We start from the raw sequence: 14924 nt of genomic DNA on the forward strand, positions 1-14924 counted from the left end.
GCTGGGAGGAGTTATGTATTGCTGGGAAGAGTTATGTATTGCTATGGGGAGTTATGTATTGCTGGGAGGAGTTATGTATTGCTGGGAGGAGTTATGTATTAGTGGGAGAAGTTATGTATTGCTGGGAGGAGTTATGTTTTACTGGAAGGAGTTATGTATTGCTGTATTGCTGGGAGGAGTTATGTATTGCTGTGAGGAGTTATGTATTGCTGGGAGGAGTTATGTATTGCTAGGAGGAGTTATGTATTGCTGGGGGAAGTTATGTATTGCTGGGAAGAGTTATGTATTGCTGGGAGGAGTTATGTATTGCTGGGAAGAGTTATGTATTGCTGGGAGGAGTTATGTATTGCTGGGAGGAGATATGTATTGCTGGGAGGAGTTATGTATTGCTGGGAAGAGTTATGTATTGCTATGGGGAGTTATGTATCGCTGGGAGGAGTTATGTATTGCTGGGAGGAGTTATGCATTGCTGGGAGGAGTTATGTATTGCTGGCAGCTATGTATTGCTGGGAGGAGTTATGCATTGCTGGGAGGAGTTGTGTATTGCTGGGAGGAGTTGTGTATTGCTGGGAAGAGTTATGTATTGCTGGGAGAAGTTATGTATTGCTGGGAAGGGTTATGTATTGCTGGGAGGAGTTATGTATTGATGGGAGGAGTTATGTATTAGTGAGAGGAGTTATGTATTGCTGGGAGGAGTTATGTATTGCTGGAAAGAGTTATGTATTGCTGGGAGGAGTTGTGTATTGCTGGGAAGAGTTGTATATTGCTGGGAAGAGTTATGTATTGCTGGGAGGGGTTATGTATTGCTGGGAGGAGTTATGTATTGCTGGGAGGAGTTATGTATTGCTGGGAGGAGTTATGTATTACTGGGAGGAGTTATGTATTGCTGGGAAGAATTATGTTTTGCTGGGAGTTATGTATTACTGGGAGGAGTGTGAGACTAAGGAAGCAGGAGGAGATTAATTATATATAAAAATACACATTTTAATAATGACCAAAATACAAACACATGTAATATAAATCTGTTTAAAACTGACCAGAACACACGGGTGGACCACCATGTTGAAGCCAGATGAAAAAATGTGGGGGATCCCCTCAAAAAAATATGTTGATAGTGCGCAATCTATCAAATATCTTAATATTTCCTTAATATTTAGCGTTCCCTCCGCTTGGATCCGCTGTGCGGTTGTGGACGCGGGGAAACGCTATGCGTACATATGCGCGCATGCACGCGTTCCCTCCTATTTGATCCGCATCACCGCATGTGGACGCGGGGGAAACGCTATGCGTACATGCGGAGAATTGGATGCATCGCGCCCTTGCTGCCGCCCCTCATCCACTACCTGCATTATACGGTGGAGGTTTGGGTGTGGCTATGGGGGGGCGTGGTGGCGTCCCCTGGCCGCTCAGCGCCATTTTAGGCCGGCTCCTCTTTCCCACAGGCAGCAAAACTTCTGAGCCTGCCCTGATGATGCTGGTATCCTTACCAGTGAAACCGGTTGGCCTTTCGGAGCTCTTCTCTTGACCAGACACACTTGTGGTGGAAGCACATGGGCCCCTGTGGATGGACTTCACAGTGATCAGCCATTCAGATGAGTATACCTCAATGATATGCATTACTGCTGGTGACTAAAAAGCGGCCTCCTAAGGAACAACTACTGTGTACTTTATGATCACTGAGACACCCTCTTAGGATGCACCTACATGCTGTTGCTTGCTGGAACTTTGATTTTGCCTTGTCTAGTTGATGCTGCTGAAGGGGTGACCCTGGAGGACTGTTCTATGAGTGAACTGTATTATTATTATTATTATTATTTTTTTTTTTTTTTTTTTTTTTTATTTATATAGCGCCAACATATTCCGCAGCGCTTTACAAAGCACAATAAGACGACAAGGGGAACATAGATACAACTAACAAATATACAGCAGAGTTCCAAGCAGCACAAATATTGTTACAAAAACAGTAAACATTAGGAGGATGACCCTGCTCTTGCAAGCTTACAATCTAATGGGTTGTGGGGGACACATTAGGTAAGGGAGTGGAGGATGGATGAGGCAGTGATTCTTTGCCTCTGATTACATTGTGACAAATAAGTAAATAAAGGGCTATAGAACGTTATAAGCTTGTCTGAAAAGGTGTGTTTTAAGAGTGCGTTTGAAGATGTCCAGGTTTCAATATCACATCATCTATACCTGCATTTGTCTGTGGTTTACACATGTGCCTGTGAGTTTGCCTCGGAGTGTGCTTCTGACTGAGGCACCAACTCTGGTGAATTACCTGTCACTCTTGGGGTCTATGGACGTGTCAGGCCTGCTGTGAAAATACTGTTTATTAGCCAGAAGTGCTTGCCACATACAGTGTGTGACAACCAATCTACCTTTGTGCACTTGGTTATTGTCATAGCCCTTAAATGAGACAGCCTGCCTGACCTGTGGACTTGCACACCATTTTTTACTATATAACAGCACATACAGTAAGATCATTGACCTCGATGGATTGAAATCTCTACCAGCCATTATTCAATTAACTTTTGTTTCTATAAACCACTGGAAACATTGCAGCAATACAGCCGGAATAGGATACATCTGTGCTTCCTTACTAGGATGTCCTCTTCAATTTAGGTCCTGAATACTTGGCCTTTAAAACCAATGAAGTGTATTTCTTTTCAAGGTCCTTTTTGTCTCTATGTTATCTGCTAGGAGGTGCCTCCCTCCTCTTTTTTTTGTATATTAAGATATTTGATAGATTGCGCACTATCAACATATTTTTTTGAGGGGATCCCCCACATTTTTTCATCTGGCTTCAACATGGTGGTCCACCCGTGTGTTCTGGTCAGTTTTAAATAGATTTATATTACATGTGTTTGTATTTTGGTCATTAATAAAATTTGTATTTTTATATATAATTTATCTCCTCCTGCTTCCTTAGTCTCACATTGGTCATATTGAAAAGTCTCAGACTTGTGGAGGATTATTTTTAATAGGAATCTTTAGGACCCATTTGTCTAAATTGTGTTACTAGGAGGAGTTATATATTTTTGGGAGGAGTTGTGTATTGCTGGGAAGAGTTATGCATTGCTGGGAGGGGTTATGTATTACTGGGAGGAGTTATATATTGCTGCGAGGAGTTATGTATTACTGGGAGGTATGTATGTTTGGTAAGAGTTATGTATTGCTGGCAGTTATGTATTGCTTGCACTGGCTGTCATGTATTGCTGGGAGAAGTTATATATTGCTGGAAGGAGTTATTGTTTACTGGGAGGAGTTATGTATTGCTGGGAGGAGTTATGTATTGCTGGAAGGATTTATATATTGCTGGCAGTTATGTATTGCTTGCACTGGCTGTCATGTATTGCTGGGAGGAGTTATATATTGCTGGAAGGAGTTATTGTTTACTGGGAGGAGTTATGTATTGCTGGGAGGAGTTATGTATTGCTGGCAGTTATGTATTGCTTGCACTGGCTGTCATGTATTGCTGGGAGGAGTTATATATTGCTGGAAGGAGTTATTGTTTACTGGGAGGAGTTATGTATTGCTGGGAGGAGTTATGTATTACTGAGAGGAGTTATGTATTGCTGGGAGGATTTATATATTGCTGTGAGAAGTTATATATTGCTGGGAGAAGTTATGTATTGCTGGCAGTTATGTATTGCTTGCACTGGCTGTCATGTATTGCTGGGAGAAGTTATATATTGCTGGAAGGAGTTATTGTTTACTGGGAGGAGTTATGTATTGCTGGGAGGAGTTATGTATTACTGAGAGGAGTTATGTATTGCTGGGAGGATTTATATATTGCTGGGAGAAGTTATATATTGCTGGGAAGAGTTGTGTATTTCTTGGGAGGAGTTGTGTATTTCTTTAGAGGAGTTATGTTTTGCTAGGAGGAGTTATGTTTTGCTGGGAAGAGTTTTTTTATTGATGGGAGGAGTTATGTGTCACTGGGAGGAGTTATGTATTGCTGGCAGTTACAGTATGTATTGCTGGGAGAAGTTATGTATTGCTTGGTGGAGTCATGCATTTCTGGGAGGGGTTATTTTTTTCTGGGAGGAGTTATGTATTGGTGGGAGGAGTTATAGCAGGAACCCGGGACAGGCAAGCACGATGGAAGATAAACATAGTAATTCTGATTGCCACAAAGAATACCTGAACCACATCTCCCAGCAGTCACTAAAACCAGGCTGTCTCTTTGCAGGTAACTGTGTCATTATCAAGCCATCAGAGGTCAGCCAGAGCACAGAGAAGGTCCTCAGTGAGCTCCTACCCCGCTATCTCGATCAGGTGAGTAGGGGGCTCATTGCCACTTCCGGTGCCCAGGAGGAGGTGGAGCTGATGATGCCTGGGGGGGTCATGCTGGCATCTGGGAGCCACCATCTGGAGGACTCCCATTGGTCTGTGAATAGACCATTGGAGAGCCCTGAAGGGATAATTAAAGATGCTTATACTTAGCATAGCTTAGATCTGTGCGGGACAGCAGCGAGTATGGCGGCGGGTGCGCAGAGATGTTTAATCAAGCTTATAGAGGATATTGGCGTGGGATAATTTCCAAAGATATTGGCGTGGGTAACATTAATTAAAGGTAAGTATTCATGGTTAATTAAGAACATTACATTTGTTTTTCATTAATTGATAGTTGTGTTTTTATTTACATTTAACTCTTTCTGGAAATGGCTAAGGGGTACTTTGCACCCCTATACTCATTCAACCTGGGGAGGGGGGTGGGCATCTGGTGGTCCATTTCTTAAAGGGGGCTCTCAGATGCCACCATAACCCCCCCCCCCAGAGCATCATCGGCCCCCACCTCCTCCTGGGGCAGCAGAGGTGGGGAAAAGTCCCTTTTCCAGGGATTGGACAAGGGCTCCGAGGGGGGGGGAGGGGAAGGCTTGGCGGCCCCTCTCCCCTGGAGCCCCCCCCCCAATACCATGGACCATGCAGGCTGGTATAGCTCATGGTGGGAATTCCCACGTGGCTGGGGCTCCGCATTCTGGCTATCCCAGCCTGCATGGGGGACAAAGGGTTACAGAGGCTCGAAGGCCAACCCCAGATATTTTTTAATATTATTATTTCCCACACTCTGAACATTTTTTTTTTTTTTTACTTCATTCGATTTTATTGCATTTTCATAGGACATAACGGGTAAATACAGTCTGTTCATAGTGCATGTGAACTCAATGGTTATACAAAAGGACATCTTGTAGAAGACCTAGACAGACCAGTTGAATATTTTTTCCACAAATACGAGATACAACCTGGTGACATATACAGCACAAATCATTAACACAACTATTTCTTGATGAACAATTTTTTTTTTTTAAATACATATACAGTGGTGTGAAAAACTATTTGCCCCCTTCCTGATTTCTTATTCTTTTGCATGTTTGTCACACTTAAATGTTTCTGCTCATCAAAAACCGTTAACTATTAGTCAAAGATAACATCATTGAACACAAAATGCAGTTTTAAATGATGGTTTTTATTATTTAGTGAGAAAAAAAACCTCCAAACCTACATGGCCCTGTGTGAAAAAGTGATTGCCCCCCTTGTTAAAAAATAACTTAACTGTGGTTTATCACACCTGAGTTCAATTTCTGTAGTCACCCCCAGGCCTGATTACTGCCACACCTGTTTCAATCAAGAAATCACTTTAATAGGAGATATCTGACACAGAGAAGTAGACCAAAAGCACCTCAAAAGCTAGACATCATGCCAAGATCCAAAGAAATTCCGGAACAAATGAGAACAAAAGTACTGTAATTGAGATCTATCAGTCTGGTAAAGGTTATAAAGCCATTTCTAAAGCTTTGGGACTCCAGCGAACCACAGTGAGAGCCATTATCCACAAATGGCAAAAACATGGAACAGTGATAAACCTTCCCAGGAGTGGCCGGCCGACCAAAATTACCCCAAGAGCGCGGAGAAAACTCATCTGAGAGGCCGCAAAAGAACCCAGGACAACATCTAAAGAGCTGCAGGCCTCACTTGCCTCAATTAAGGTCAGTGTTCACGAGTCACGACTCCACCATAAGAAAGAGACTGGGCAAAAACGGCCTGCATGCCAGATATCCAAGGCGCAAACCACTTTTAAGCAAAAAGAACATTAAGACTCGTCTCAATTTTGCTAAAAAAACATCTCAATGATTGCCAAGACTTGTGGGAAAATACCTTGTGGACCGACGAGACAAAAGTTGAACTTTTTGGAAGGTGCGTGTCCCGTTACATCTGGCGTAGAAGTAACACAGCATTTCAGCAAAAGAACATCATACCAACAGTAAAATGTGGTGGTAGTGTGATAGTCTGGGGTTGTTTTGCTGCTTCAGGACCTGGAAGGCTTGCTGTGATAGATGGAACCATGAATTCTACTGTCTACCAAAAAATCCTGAAGGAGAATGTCCAGCCATCTGTTCGTCAACTCAAGCTGAAGCGATCTTGGGTGCTGCAGCAGGACAATGACCCAAAAGACACCAGCAAATCCACCTCTGAATGGCTGAAGAAAAACAAAATGAAGACTTTGGAGTGGCCTAGTCAAAGTCCTGACCTGAATCCTATTGAGATGTTGTGGCATGACCTTAAAAAGGTGGTTCATGCTAGAAAACCCTCAAATAAAGCTGAATTACAACAATTCTGCAAAGATGAGTGGGCCAAAATTCCTCCAGAGCGCTGTAAAAGACTTGTTGCAAGTTATCGCAAACGCTTGATTGCAGTTATTGCTGCTAAGGGTGGTCCAACCAGTTATTAGGTTCAGGGGGCAATTTCTTTTTCACACAGGGCCATGTAGGTTTTGATTTTTTTTTCTCACTAAATAATAAAAACCATCATTTAAAACTGCATTTTGTGTTCAATTATGTTATCTTTGACTAATAGTTAACGGTTTTTGATGAGCAGAAACATTTAAGTGTGACAAACGTGCAAAAGAATAAGAAATCAGGATGGGGGCAAATAGTTTTTCACACCACTGTATATTGTTATGCAGTGCTGCTCGGATACCACTTTTCACTATCTGGATCTAATTCGGATCCGGATAACCAGATATCCAATCCGGGTCGGATATCCGAGTTTAACATTTTCCAATCCGGATCCGAATTGGATATCCAACCACAGTATCTGGCAGGATTCGGATATCCGGATAAAAAAAACGGAAGTGACCTGAAAATGGCAAAAACCCCTTTCGGAGGTCTCTCTCTCTCTCTCTCTCTCTCTCTCTCTCCCACTCCCCCTCCCCCTCCCTCTCTCTCTCTCTCTCTCTCTCTCCCTCTGCCTCTCCCTCTCTCTTCCTCTCTCTCCCTCTGCCTCTCCCTCTCTCTCCCTCTCTCTCCCTCTCCCCTCTCCCTCTCCCTCTCACTCCCCCCCCCCCTCTCTCCTCTCTCTATCTCTCTCTCTCCCTCTCCCTCTGCCTCTCCCTCTCTCTCCCTCTCCCCTCTCCCCCCCCCCCCCCCTCTCTCTCTCTCTCTCTCCCTTCGAAATTTTTGCCATTGAAGGTGATTTTGGCTTCTGCTCGGATATCTGAACTAACTATCCGCCCGGATTTCGGATTTCAGATGGGAAATCCGAGTTTGCTCGGATAGTCTATTCGGTTTTGAAAAAATATCCGAATTGCTATTCAAAGTTTGGATAGTGGAAAAAGTTCGGATTATCTGGGTAATCTTGCTGAGCACCACTGTTGTTATGTAAGCATGAATGTATGTATGTATGATTAGAATATGAGTGTACAATTCAAGTTTAATTAAAGTAACAAATTAAGACCGTAATTTTGCGTAATACACAAAAGTATGACTCAAAATCGGAATCAAAATGGTAATCCGTTACACTCGTAATCAAAATTATTAATCAAAAGTATGTAAACATTTCGGCAAAGTTACTCGAAGTGGAAATCGCCCATTATGAGCATCACTGGTTCTTGGTGGAGCCACAGTGGAAGCGTTTTTTTCTGCATAGTTACACCACACAGGTTCACTCACAGGTTTCACTCACCAGTGGAACTAATGTAGCATGGACTTCAGAAGATGCAAAGAATAGTTCCAGGAGTTTGAATTCTAACTTTGAAACTTCCACTGACTTGAATCTAATCCAAAGTAGTGAAGTAACTGTTGGTTGGTTAAGCAGCCAGCAGATAACTGATCAGCAGCTATTGGACTGCTTTGGCTGAACTATGATTTAGTGGGAGTTCTCTTTATTCATTAGTGTTGCATAAATATCACTTCTGTGGCACAGATAGAAACAATTTTTTCAAAATTTGCCTCAGGTGGCAAAAAGTCCAGGGCCGGCTCTGAGCAGGAGAGTTAGTGAAGGAGCTGTCTGAAGGTCTCAGCAGCAGGGGAGATGGTGAAGGAGCTGCCTGAAGGCCTCAGTAGCAGGAGAAGAAGTGAAGGAGCTGTCTGAAGGTCTCAGCAGCAGGAGAGGTGGTGAAGGAGATGCCTGAAGGCCTCAGCAGCAGGAGAAGAAGTGAAGGAGATGTCTGAAGGTCTCAGCAGCAGGAGAGATAGTGAAGGAGATGTCTGAAGGCCTCAGTAGCAGGAGAGATAGTGAAGCAGATGTCTGAAGGCCTCAGCAGCAGGAGAAGAAGTGAAGAAGATGTCTGAAGGTCTCAGCAGCAGGAGAGATAGTGAAGGAGATGTCTGAAGGCCTTAGCAGCAGGAGAAGAAGTGAAGGAGATGTCTGAAGGTCTCAGTAGCAGGAGAGATAGTGAAGGAGATGTCTGAAGGCCTCAGTAGCAGGAGAGATGGTGAAGGAGATGTCTCAAGGCCTCAGTAGCAGGATAGATAGTGAAGGAGATGTCTGAAGGTTTCAGCAGCAGGAGAGATAGTGAAGGAGATGTCTGAAGGCCTCAGCAGCAGGAGAGTTAGTGAAGGAGCTGTCTGAAAGTCTCAGCAGCAGGGGAAATGGTGAAGGAGCTGTCTGAAGGCCCCAGTAGCAGGAGAGGTGGTGAAGGAGATGTCTGAAGGTCTCAGCAGCAGGAGAGTTAGTGAAGGAGCTGTCTGAAGGTCTCAGCAGGAGGAGAGTTAGTGAAGGAGTTGTCTGAAGGCCTCAATAGCAGGAGAGGTGGTGAAGGAGATGTCTGAAGGTCTCAGCAGCAGGAGAGGTGGTGAAGGAGCTGTCTGAAGGCCTCAGCAGCAGGACAGGTGGTGAAAGAGATGTCTGAAGGTCTCAGCAGCAAGATAGTTAGTGAAGGAGCTGTCTGAAGGTCTCAGCAGCAGGAGAGATAGTGAAGGAGCTGTCTGATGGCCTCAGTAGCAGGAGAGGTGGTGAAGGAGCTGTCTGAAGGCCTCAGTAGCAGGAGAGGTGGTGAAGGAGCTGTCTGAAGGCCTCAGCAGCAGGAGAGATGGTGAAGGAGATGTCTGAAGGCCTCAGTAGCAGGAGAGATAGTGAAGGAGGTGTCTGAAGGCCTTAGCAGCAGGAGAAGAAGTGAAGGAGATGTCTGAAGGTCTCAGCAGCAGGAGAGATGGTGAAGGAGATGTCTGAAGGCCTCAGTAGCAGGAGAGATAGTGAAGGAGATGTCTGAAGGCCTCAGTAGCAGGAGAGATAGTGAAGGAGATGTCTGAAGGTTTTAGCAGCAGGAGAGATAGTGAAGGAGATGTCTGAAGGCCTCAGTAGCAGGAGAGATAGTGAAGGAGATGTCTGAAGGCCTCAGCAGCAGGAGAAGTAGTGAAGGAGCTGTCTGAAGGCCTCAGCAGCAGGAGAAGTGGTGAAGGAGATGTCTGAAGGCCTCAGTAGCAGGAGAGATAGTGAAGGAGATGTCTGAAGGTTTCAATAGCAGGAGAGATGGTGAAGGAGCTGTCTGAAGGTCTCAGCAGCAGGAGAAGTAGTGAAGGAGATTTCTGAAGGTCTCAGCAGCAGGAGAAATAGCGAAGGAGATGTCTGATGGCCTCAGTAGCAGGAGAGGTGGTGAAGGAGCTGTCTGAAGGCCTCAGTAGCAGGGGAGGTGGTAAAGGAGCTGTCTGAAGGCCTCAGTAGCAGGAGAGGTGGTGAAGGAGATGTCTGAAGGTCTCAGCAGCAGGAGAGTTAGTGAAGGAGATGTCTGCAGGCCTCAGCAGCAGGAGAGATGGTAAAGGTTATGTCTGAAGGTCTCAGCAGCAGGAGAGTTAGTGAAGGAGCTGTCTGAAGGTCTCAGCAGCAGGAGAGATGGTGAAGGAGCTGTCTGAAGGCCTCAGTAGCAGGACAGGTGGTGAAGGAGATGTCTGAAGGTCTCAGCAGCAGGAGAGGTGGTGAAGGAGCTGTCTGAAGGCCTCAGTAGCAGGAGAGGTGGTGAAGGAGCTGTCTGAAGGTCTCAGCAGCAGGAGAGATGGTGAAGGAGATGTCTGAAGGCCTCAGTAGCAGGAGAGATAGTGAAGGAGATGTCTGAAGGCCTCAGTAGCAGGAGAGATAGTGAAGGAGATGTCTGAAGGTTTTAGCAGCAGGAGAGATAGTGAAGGAGATGTCTGAAGGCCTCAGTAGCAGGAGAGATAGTGAAGGAGATGTCTGAAGGCCTCAGCAGCAGGAGAAGTAGTGAAGGAGCTGTCTGAAGGCCTCAGCAGCAGGAGAAGTGGTGAAGGAGATGTCTGAAGGCCTCAGTAGCAGGAGAGATGGTGAAGGAGCTGTCTGAAGGTCTCAGCAGCAGGAGAAGTAGTGAAGGAGATTTCTGAAGGTCTCAGCAGCAGGAGAAATAGCGAAGGAGATGTCTGATGGCCTCAGTAGCAGGAGAGGTGGTGAAGGAGCTGTCTGAAGGCCTCAGTAGCAGGGGAGGTGGTAAAGGAGCTGTCTGAAGGCCTCAGTAGCAGGAGAGGTGGTGAAGGAGATGTCTGAAGGTCTCAGCAGCAGGAGAGTTAGTGAAGGAGATGTCTGCAGGCCTCAGCAGCAGGAGAGATGGTAAAGGTTATGTCTGAAGGTCTCAGCAGCAGGAGAGTTAGTGAAGGAGCTGTCTGAAGGTCTCAGCAGCAGGAGAGATGGTGAAGGAGCTGTCTGAAGGCCTCAGTAGCAGGACAGGTGGTGAAGGAGATGTCTGAAGGTCTCAGCAGCAGGAGAGTTAGTAAAGGAGCTGTCTGAAGGTCTCAGCAGCAGGAGCAGGGCCGGCCCGCTCATGAGGTGGGGTTAAACTTTTGCCTCAGGCAGCAAACTTCTAGGGGCGGCATCCGCCCGTCCGTGGGTGCGCTCCACTGACGTCACTTCCTGCAACGCCGCCCACTGTATTGTACGTGGCCGGCGTTGCAGGAAGTGACGTCAGTGGAGCGCACGTTGGAACGAGGAAGAGGCAGGGCTGTGGAGTCGGAGTCGGAGTCGTGGAGTCGGAGTCGTGGAGTCGGGCAATTTTGGGTGCCTGGAGTCGGAGTTGGGAAAAAATGCACCGACTCCGACTCCTAATGAATTTGTAACTGTAATTAAAATAGAAAATATGATAAAATGTTCTATTTCTCAGATAATAGTCATTAAAAATAATGTATATATACAGTATATATACAGTAATAGCTGTGCTTTGTCCACAAAAATGAAATAAACCAATCAAAATTAGTTACTTGTGCTACTTCAATAAAGCAGTCCCCGTATTTTTAAGGTCAGATATACATATCTGATTGTGACTGTATATATGATGTGTACACAGGAATCTCATATATATACTAAATAACATCTATGCTGTAAGAATAAAGCCTGATGTGTAGCCATGTCACTAATAGAGATGGTCAATGAGATGGAAATAATTCTGCATTGATGCTGATTTATGCAAATGTATGCACTCCCTTTGCTGATGAAATCAAATAATTTGATATGTTATTAAAATTTGGTTTGGTGACTACAAATTAAAGGGTAACTGAGACGGATGAAAAGTAAAGTTTTATACATACCTGGGGCTTCCTCCAGCCCCCTTCAGGCTAATCAGTCCCTCACTGTCCTCCAGCACCCGAATCTTCTGCTATGAGTCCTGGAAATTTAGCCAGTCAGCGCTGTCCAGCCGCATGCCGCTCCCACAGCCAGGAAGATTCTGCACCTGCGCAATAGTGCTGCACAGGTGTAGTATGCTCCTGGCGGCGGAGTGTGTGCATGCGCACTACGCCTGACTGGCTCAAGTACCTGGACTCCTAGCAGAAGATCCAGGTGGTGGAGGAGGACAACGAGGGACTGATTATCCTGAAGGCGGCTGGAGGAAGCCCCAGGTATGTATAAAACTTTAATTTCATCTGTCTCAGGTTTACTTTGTTACACAGTAGTACTATACTCTACATATGCACTCCCCACAGAGCTGCAGGGAATCCACTGAGAATGCTGTGCACATTGAACACAGAGGTGTTGTCTGTTTACAATCTCCTCATTCCCCTGCAGAGTACCTGCACATCATTCTTACATGTACCCACAGTTACATTGCCTAGGGCCTGATAGATGTTCTTTGTTCCGGTTTGTACCTTTTACAAGTACTCTTACCAAGGACTAGTTTTAGTCCAAAGGGAATAAATATAGTAGTCTACATATCCTTCTCACTTCAGTTGTCTTGTAAAATTCCTAAGCGTTGGCAGTTAAGAGACGAATTTCATGTTACATACTTTTAATCAACAAAATTGAAATATGCAAATTAGAGGAGTCGGAGTCGTGGAGTCGGAGTCGGAGTCGGTGGAATCCTAAACTGAGGAGTCGGAGTCGGTGGATTTTTGGACCGACTCCACAGCCCTGGGAAGAGGTGAGTGATCCCCCGCTCATGCCTCTTACTGTCGACTGGACGGCTGCTTACTCGCTATTTAAAGCTGAAGGGGAGCGCAGATCGGGGGACCCAGGCAAAGGAAGGGGGGGAGGTCCGACCCCCCTCCCCACCGCTAGGCCCAATACCCTAGTCCTGCCCGCTACCCCTCCAGCTCGGCAGCCCCCCACAGGGGGGGGGGGCAATTTTTTCAAAATTTGCCTCAGGCGGCACAAAGTCCAGGGCCAGCTCTGAGCAGGAGAGTTAGTGAAGGAGCTGTCTGAAGGCCTCAGTAGCAGGACAGGTGGTGAAGGAGATGCCTGAAGGTCTCAGCAGCAGGAGAGGTGGTGAAGGAGCGGTCTGAAGGCCTCAGCAGCAGGACAGGTGGTGAAGGAGATGTCTGAAGGCCTCAGTAGCAGGAGAGGTGGTGAAGGAGCTGTCTGAAGGCCTCAGTAGCAGGAGAGGTGGTGAAGGAGATGTCTGAAGGTCTCAGAAGCAGGAGAGATAGTGAAGGAGATGTCTGAAGGCCTCAACAGCAGGAGAGGTGGTGAAGGAGATGTCTGAAGGCCCCAGTAGCAGGAGAGTTAGTGAAGGAGCTGTCTGAAGGTCTCAGCAGCAGGAGAGGTGGTGAAGGAGCTGTCTGAAGGCCTCAGCAGCAGGAGAGATAGTGAAGGAGATGTCTGAAGGCCTCAAAAGCAGGAGAGGTGGCGAAGGCGATGTCTGAAGGCCTCAGTAGCAGGAGAGATAGTGAAGGAGATGTCTGAAGGCCTCAGCAGCAGGAGAAGTAGTGAAGGAGCTGTCTGAAGGTCTCAGCAGCAGGAGAGTTAGTGAAGGAGATGTCTGAAGCTCTCAGCAGCAGAAGAGATGGTGAAGGAGATGTCTGAAGGCCTCGGCAGCAGGAGAAGAAGTGAAGGAGATGTCTGAAGGTCTCAGCAGCAGGAGAGATAGCGAAGGAGAGGTCTGAAGGCCTCAGTAGCAGGAGAGATAGTGAAGGAGATGTCTGAAGGCCTCAGTAGCAGGAGAAGTAGTGAAGGAGATGTCTGAAGGTTTCAGCAGCAGGAGAGATAGTGAAGGAGATGTCTGAAGGCCTCAGCAGCAGGAGAAATGGTGAAGGATATTTCTGAAGGTCTCAGCAGCAGTAGAGTTAGTGAAGGAGCTGTCTGAAGGTCTCAGCAGCAGGAGAGATGGTGAAGGAGCTGTCTGAAGGCCTCAGTAGCAGGAGAGGTGGTAAAGGAGATGTCTGAAGGTCTCAGCAGCAGGAGAGTTAGTAAAGGAGCTGTCTGAAGGTCTCAGCAGCAGGAGAGTTAGTGAAGGAGCTGTCTGAAGGCCTCAATAGCAGGAGAGGTGGTGAAGGAGATGTCTGAAGGTCTCAGCAGCAGGAGAGGTGGTGAAGGAGCTGTCTGAAGGCCTCAGCAGCAGGAGAGGTGGTGAAAGAGATGTCTGAAGGTCTCAGCAGCAAGATAGTTAGTGAAGGAGCTGTCTGAAGGTCTCAGCAGCAGGAGAGATAGTGAAGGAGCTGTCTGATGGCCTCAGTAGCAGGAGAGGTGGTGAAGGAGCTGTCTGAAGGTCTCAGCAGCAGGAGAGGTGGTGAAGGAGATGTCTGAAGGTTTCAGCAGCAGGAGAGTTAGTGAAGGAGCTGTCTGAAGGCCTCAGCAGCAGGAGAGATAGTGAAGGAGATGTCTGATGGCCTCAGCAGCAGGAGAGGTGGTAAAGGAGCTGTCTGAAGGCCTCAGTAGCAGGAGAGGTGGTGAAGGAGATGCCTGAAGGTCTCCGCAGCAGGAGAGGTGGTGAAGGAGCTGTCTGAAGGCCGTAGTAGCAGGAGAGATAGTGAAGGAGATGTCTGAAGTCCTCAGCAGCAGGAGAAGAAGTGAAGGAGATGTCTGAAGGTCTCAGCAGCAGGAGAGATAGTGAAGGAGATGTCTGAAGGCCTCAGTAGCAGGAGAGATAGTGAAGAAGATGTCTGAAGGCCTCAGTAGCAGGAGAGATAGTGAAGGAGATGTCTGAAGGCCTTAGCAGCAGGAGAAGAAGTGAAGGAGATTTCTGAAGGTCTCAGCAGCAGGAGAGATAGTGAAGGAGATGTCTGAAGGCCTCAGTAACAGGAGAGATAGTGAAGGAGATGTCTGAAGGTTTTAGCAGCAGGAGAGATAGTGAAGGAGATGTCTGAAGGCCTCAGTAGCAGGAGAGATAGTGAAGGAGATGTCTGAAGGCCTCAGCAGCAGGAGAAGTAGGGAAGGAGCTGTCTGAAGGCCTCAGCAGCAGGAGAGATAGTGAAGGAGATGTCTGAAGGCCTCTG

At 46.6% G+C, this 14924-nt stretch overlaps 1 protein-coding gene across 2 annotated transcripts in view; it reads left to right on the forward strand.

Annotated features, from left to right (window-relative positions):
• The window catches only part of LOC137545331 (aldehyde dehydrogenase family 3 member B1-like), a 469940-nt gene that overhangs the window by 328379 nt on the left and 126637 nt on the right, over positions 1 to 14924 (forward strand). For both annotated transcript variants that reach the window (XM_068266442.1, XM_068266441.1), the window contains one exon: positions 4193 to 4278. In XM_068266442.1, coding sequence (XP_068122543.1) covers positions 4193 to 4278 — 86 coding nt within the window. The remainder of the gene's footprint in view (positions 1 to 4192; positions 4279 to 14924) is intronic.

Source organism: Hyperolius riggenbachi, chromosome 2, assembly GCF_040937935.1.
Source record: "Hyperolius riggenbachi isolate aHypRig1 chromosome 2, aHypRig1.pri, whole genome shotgun sequence".
Taxonomy (NCBI): Eukaryota; Metazoa; Chordata; class Amphibia; order Anura; family Hyperoliidae; genus Hyperolius; species Hyperolius riggenbachi.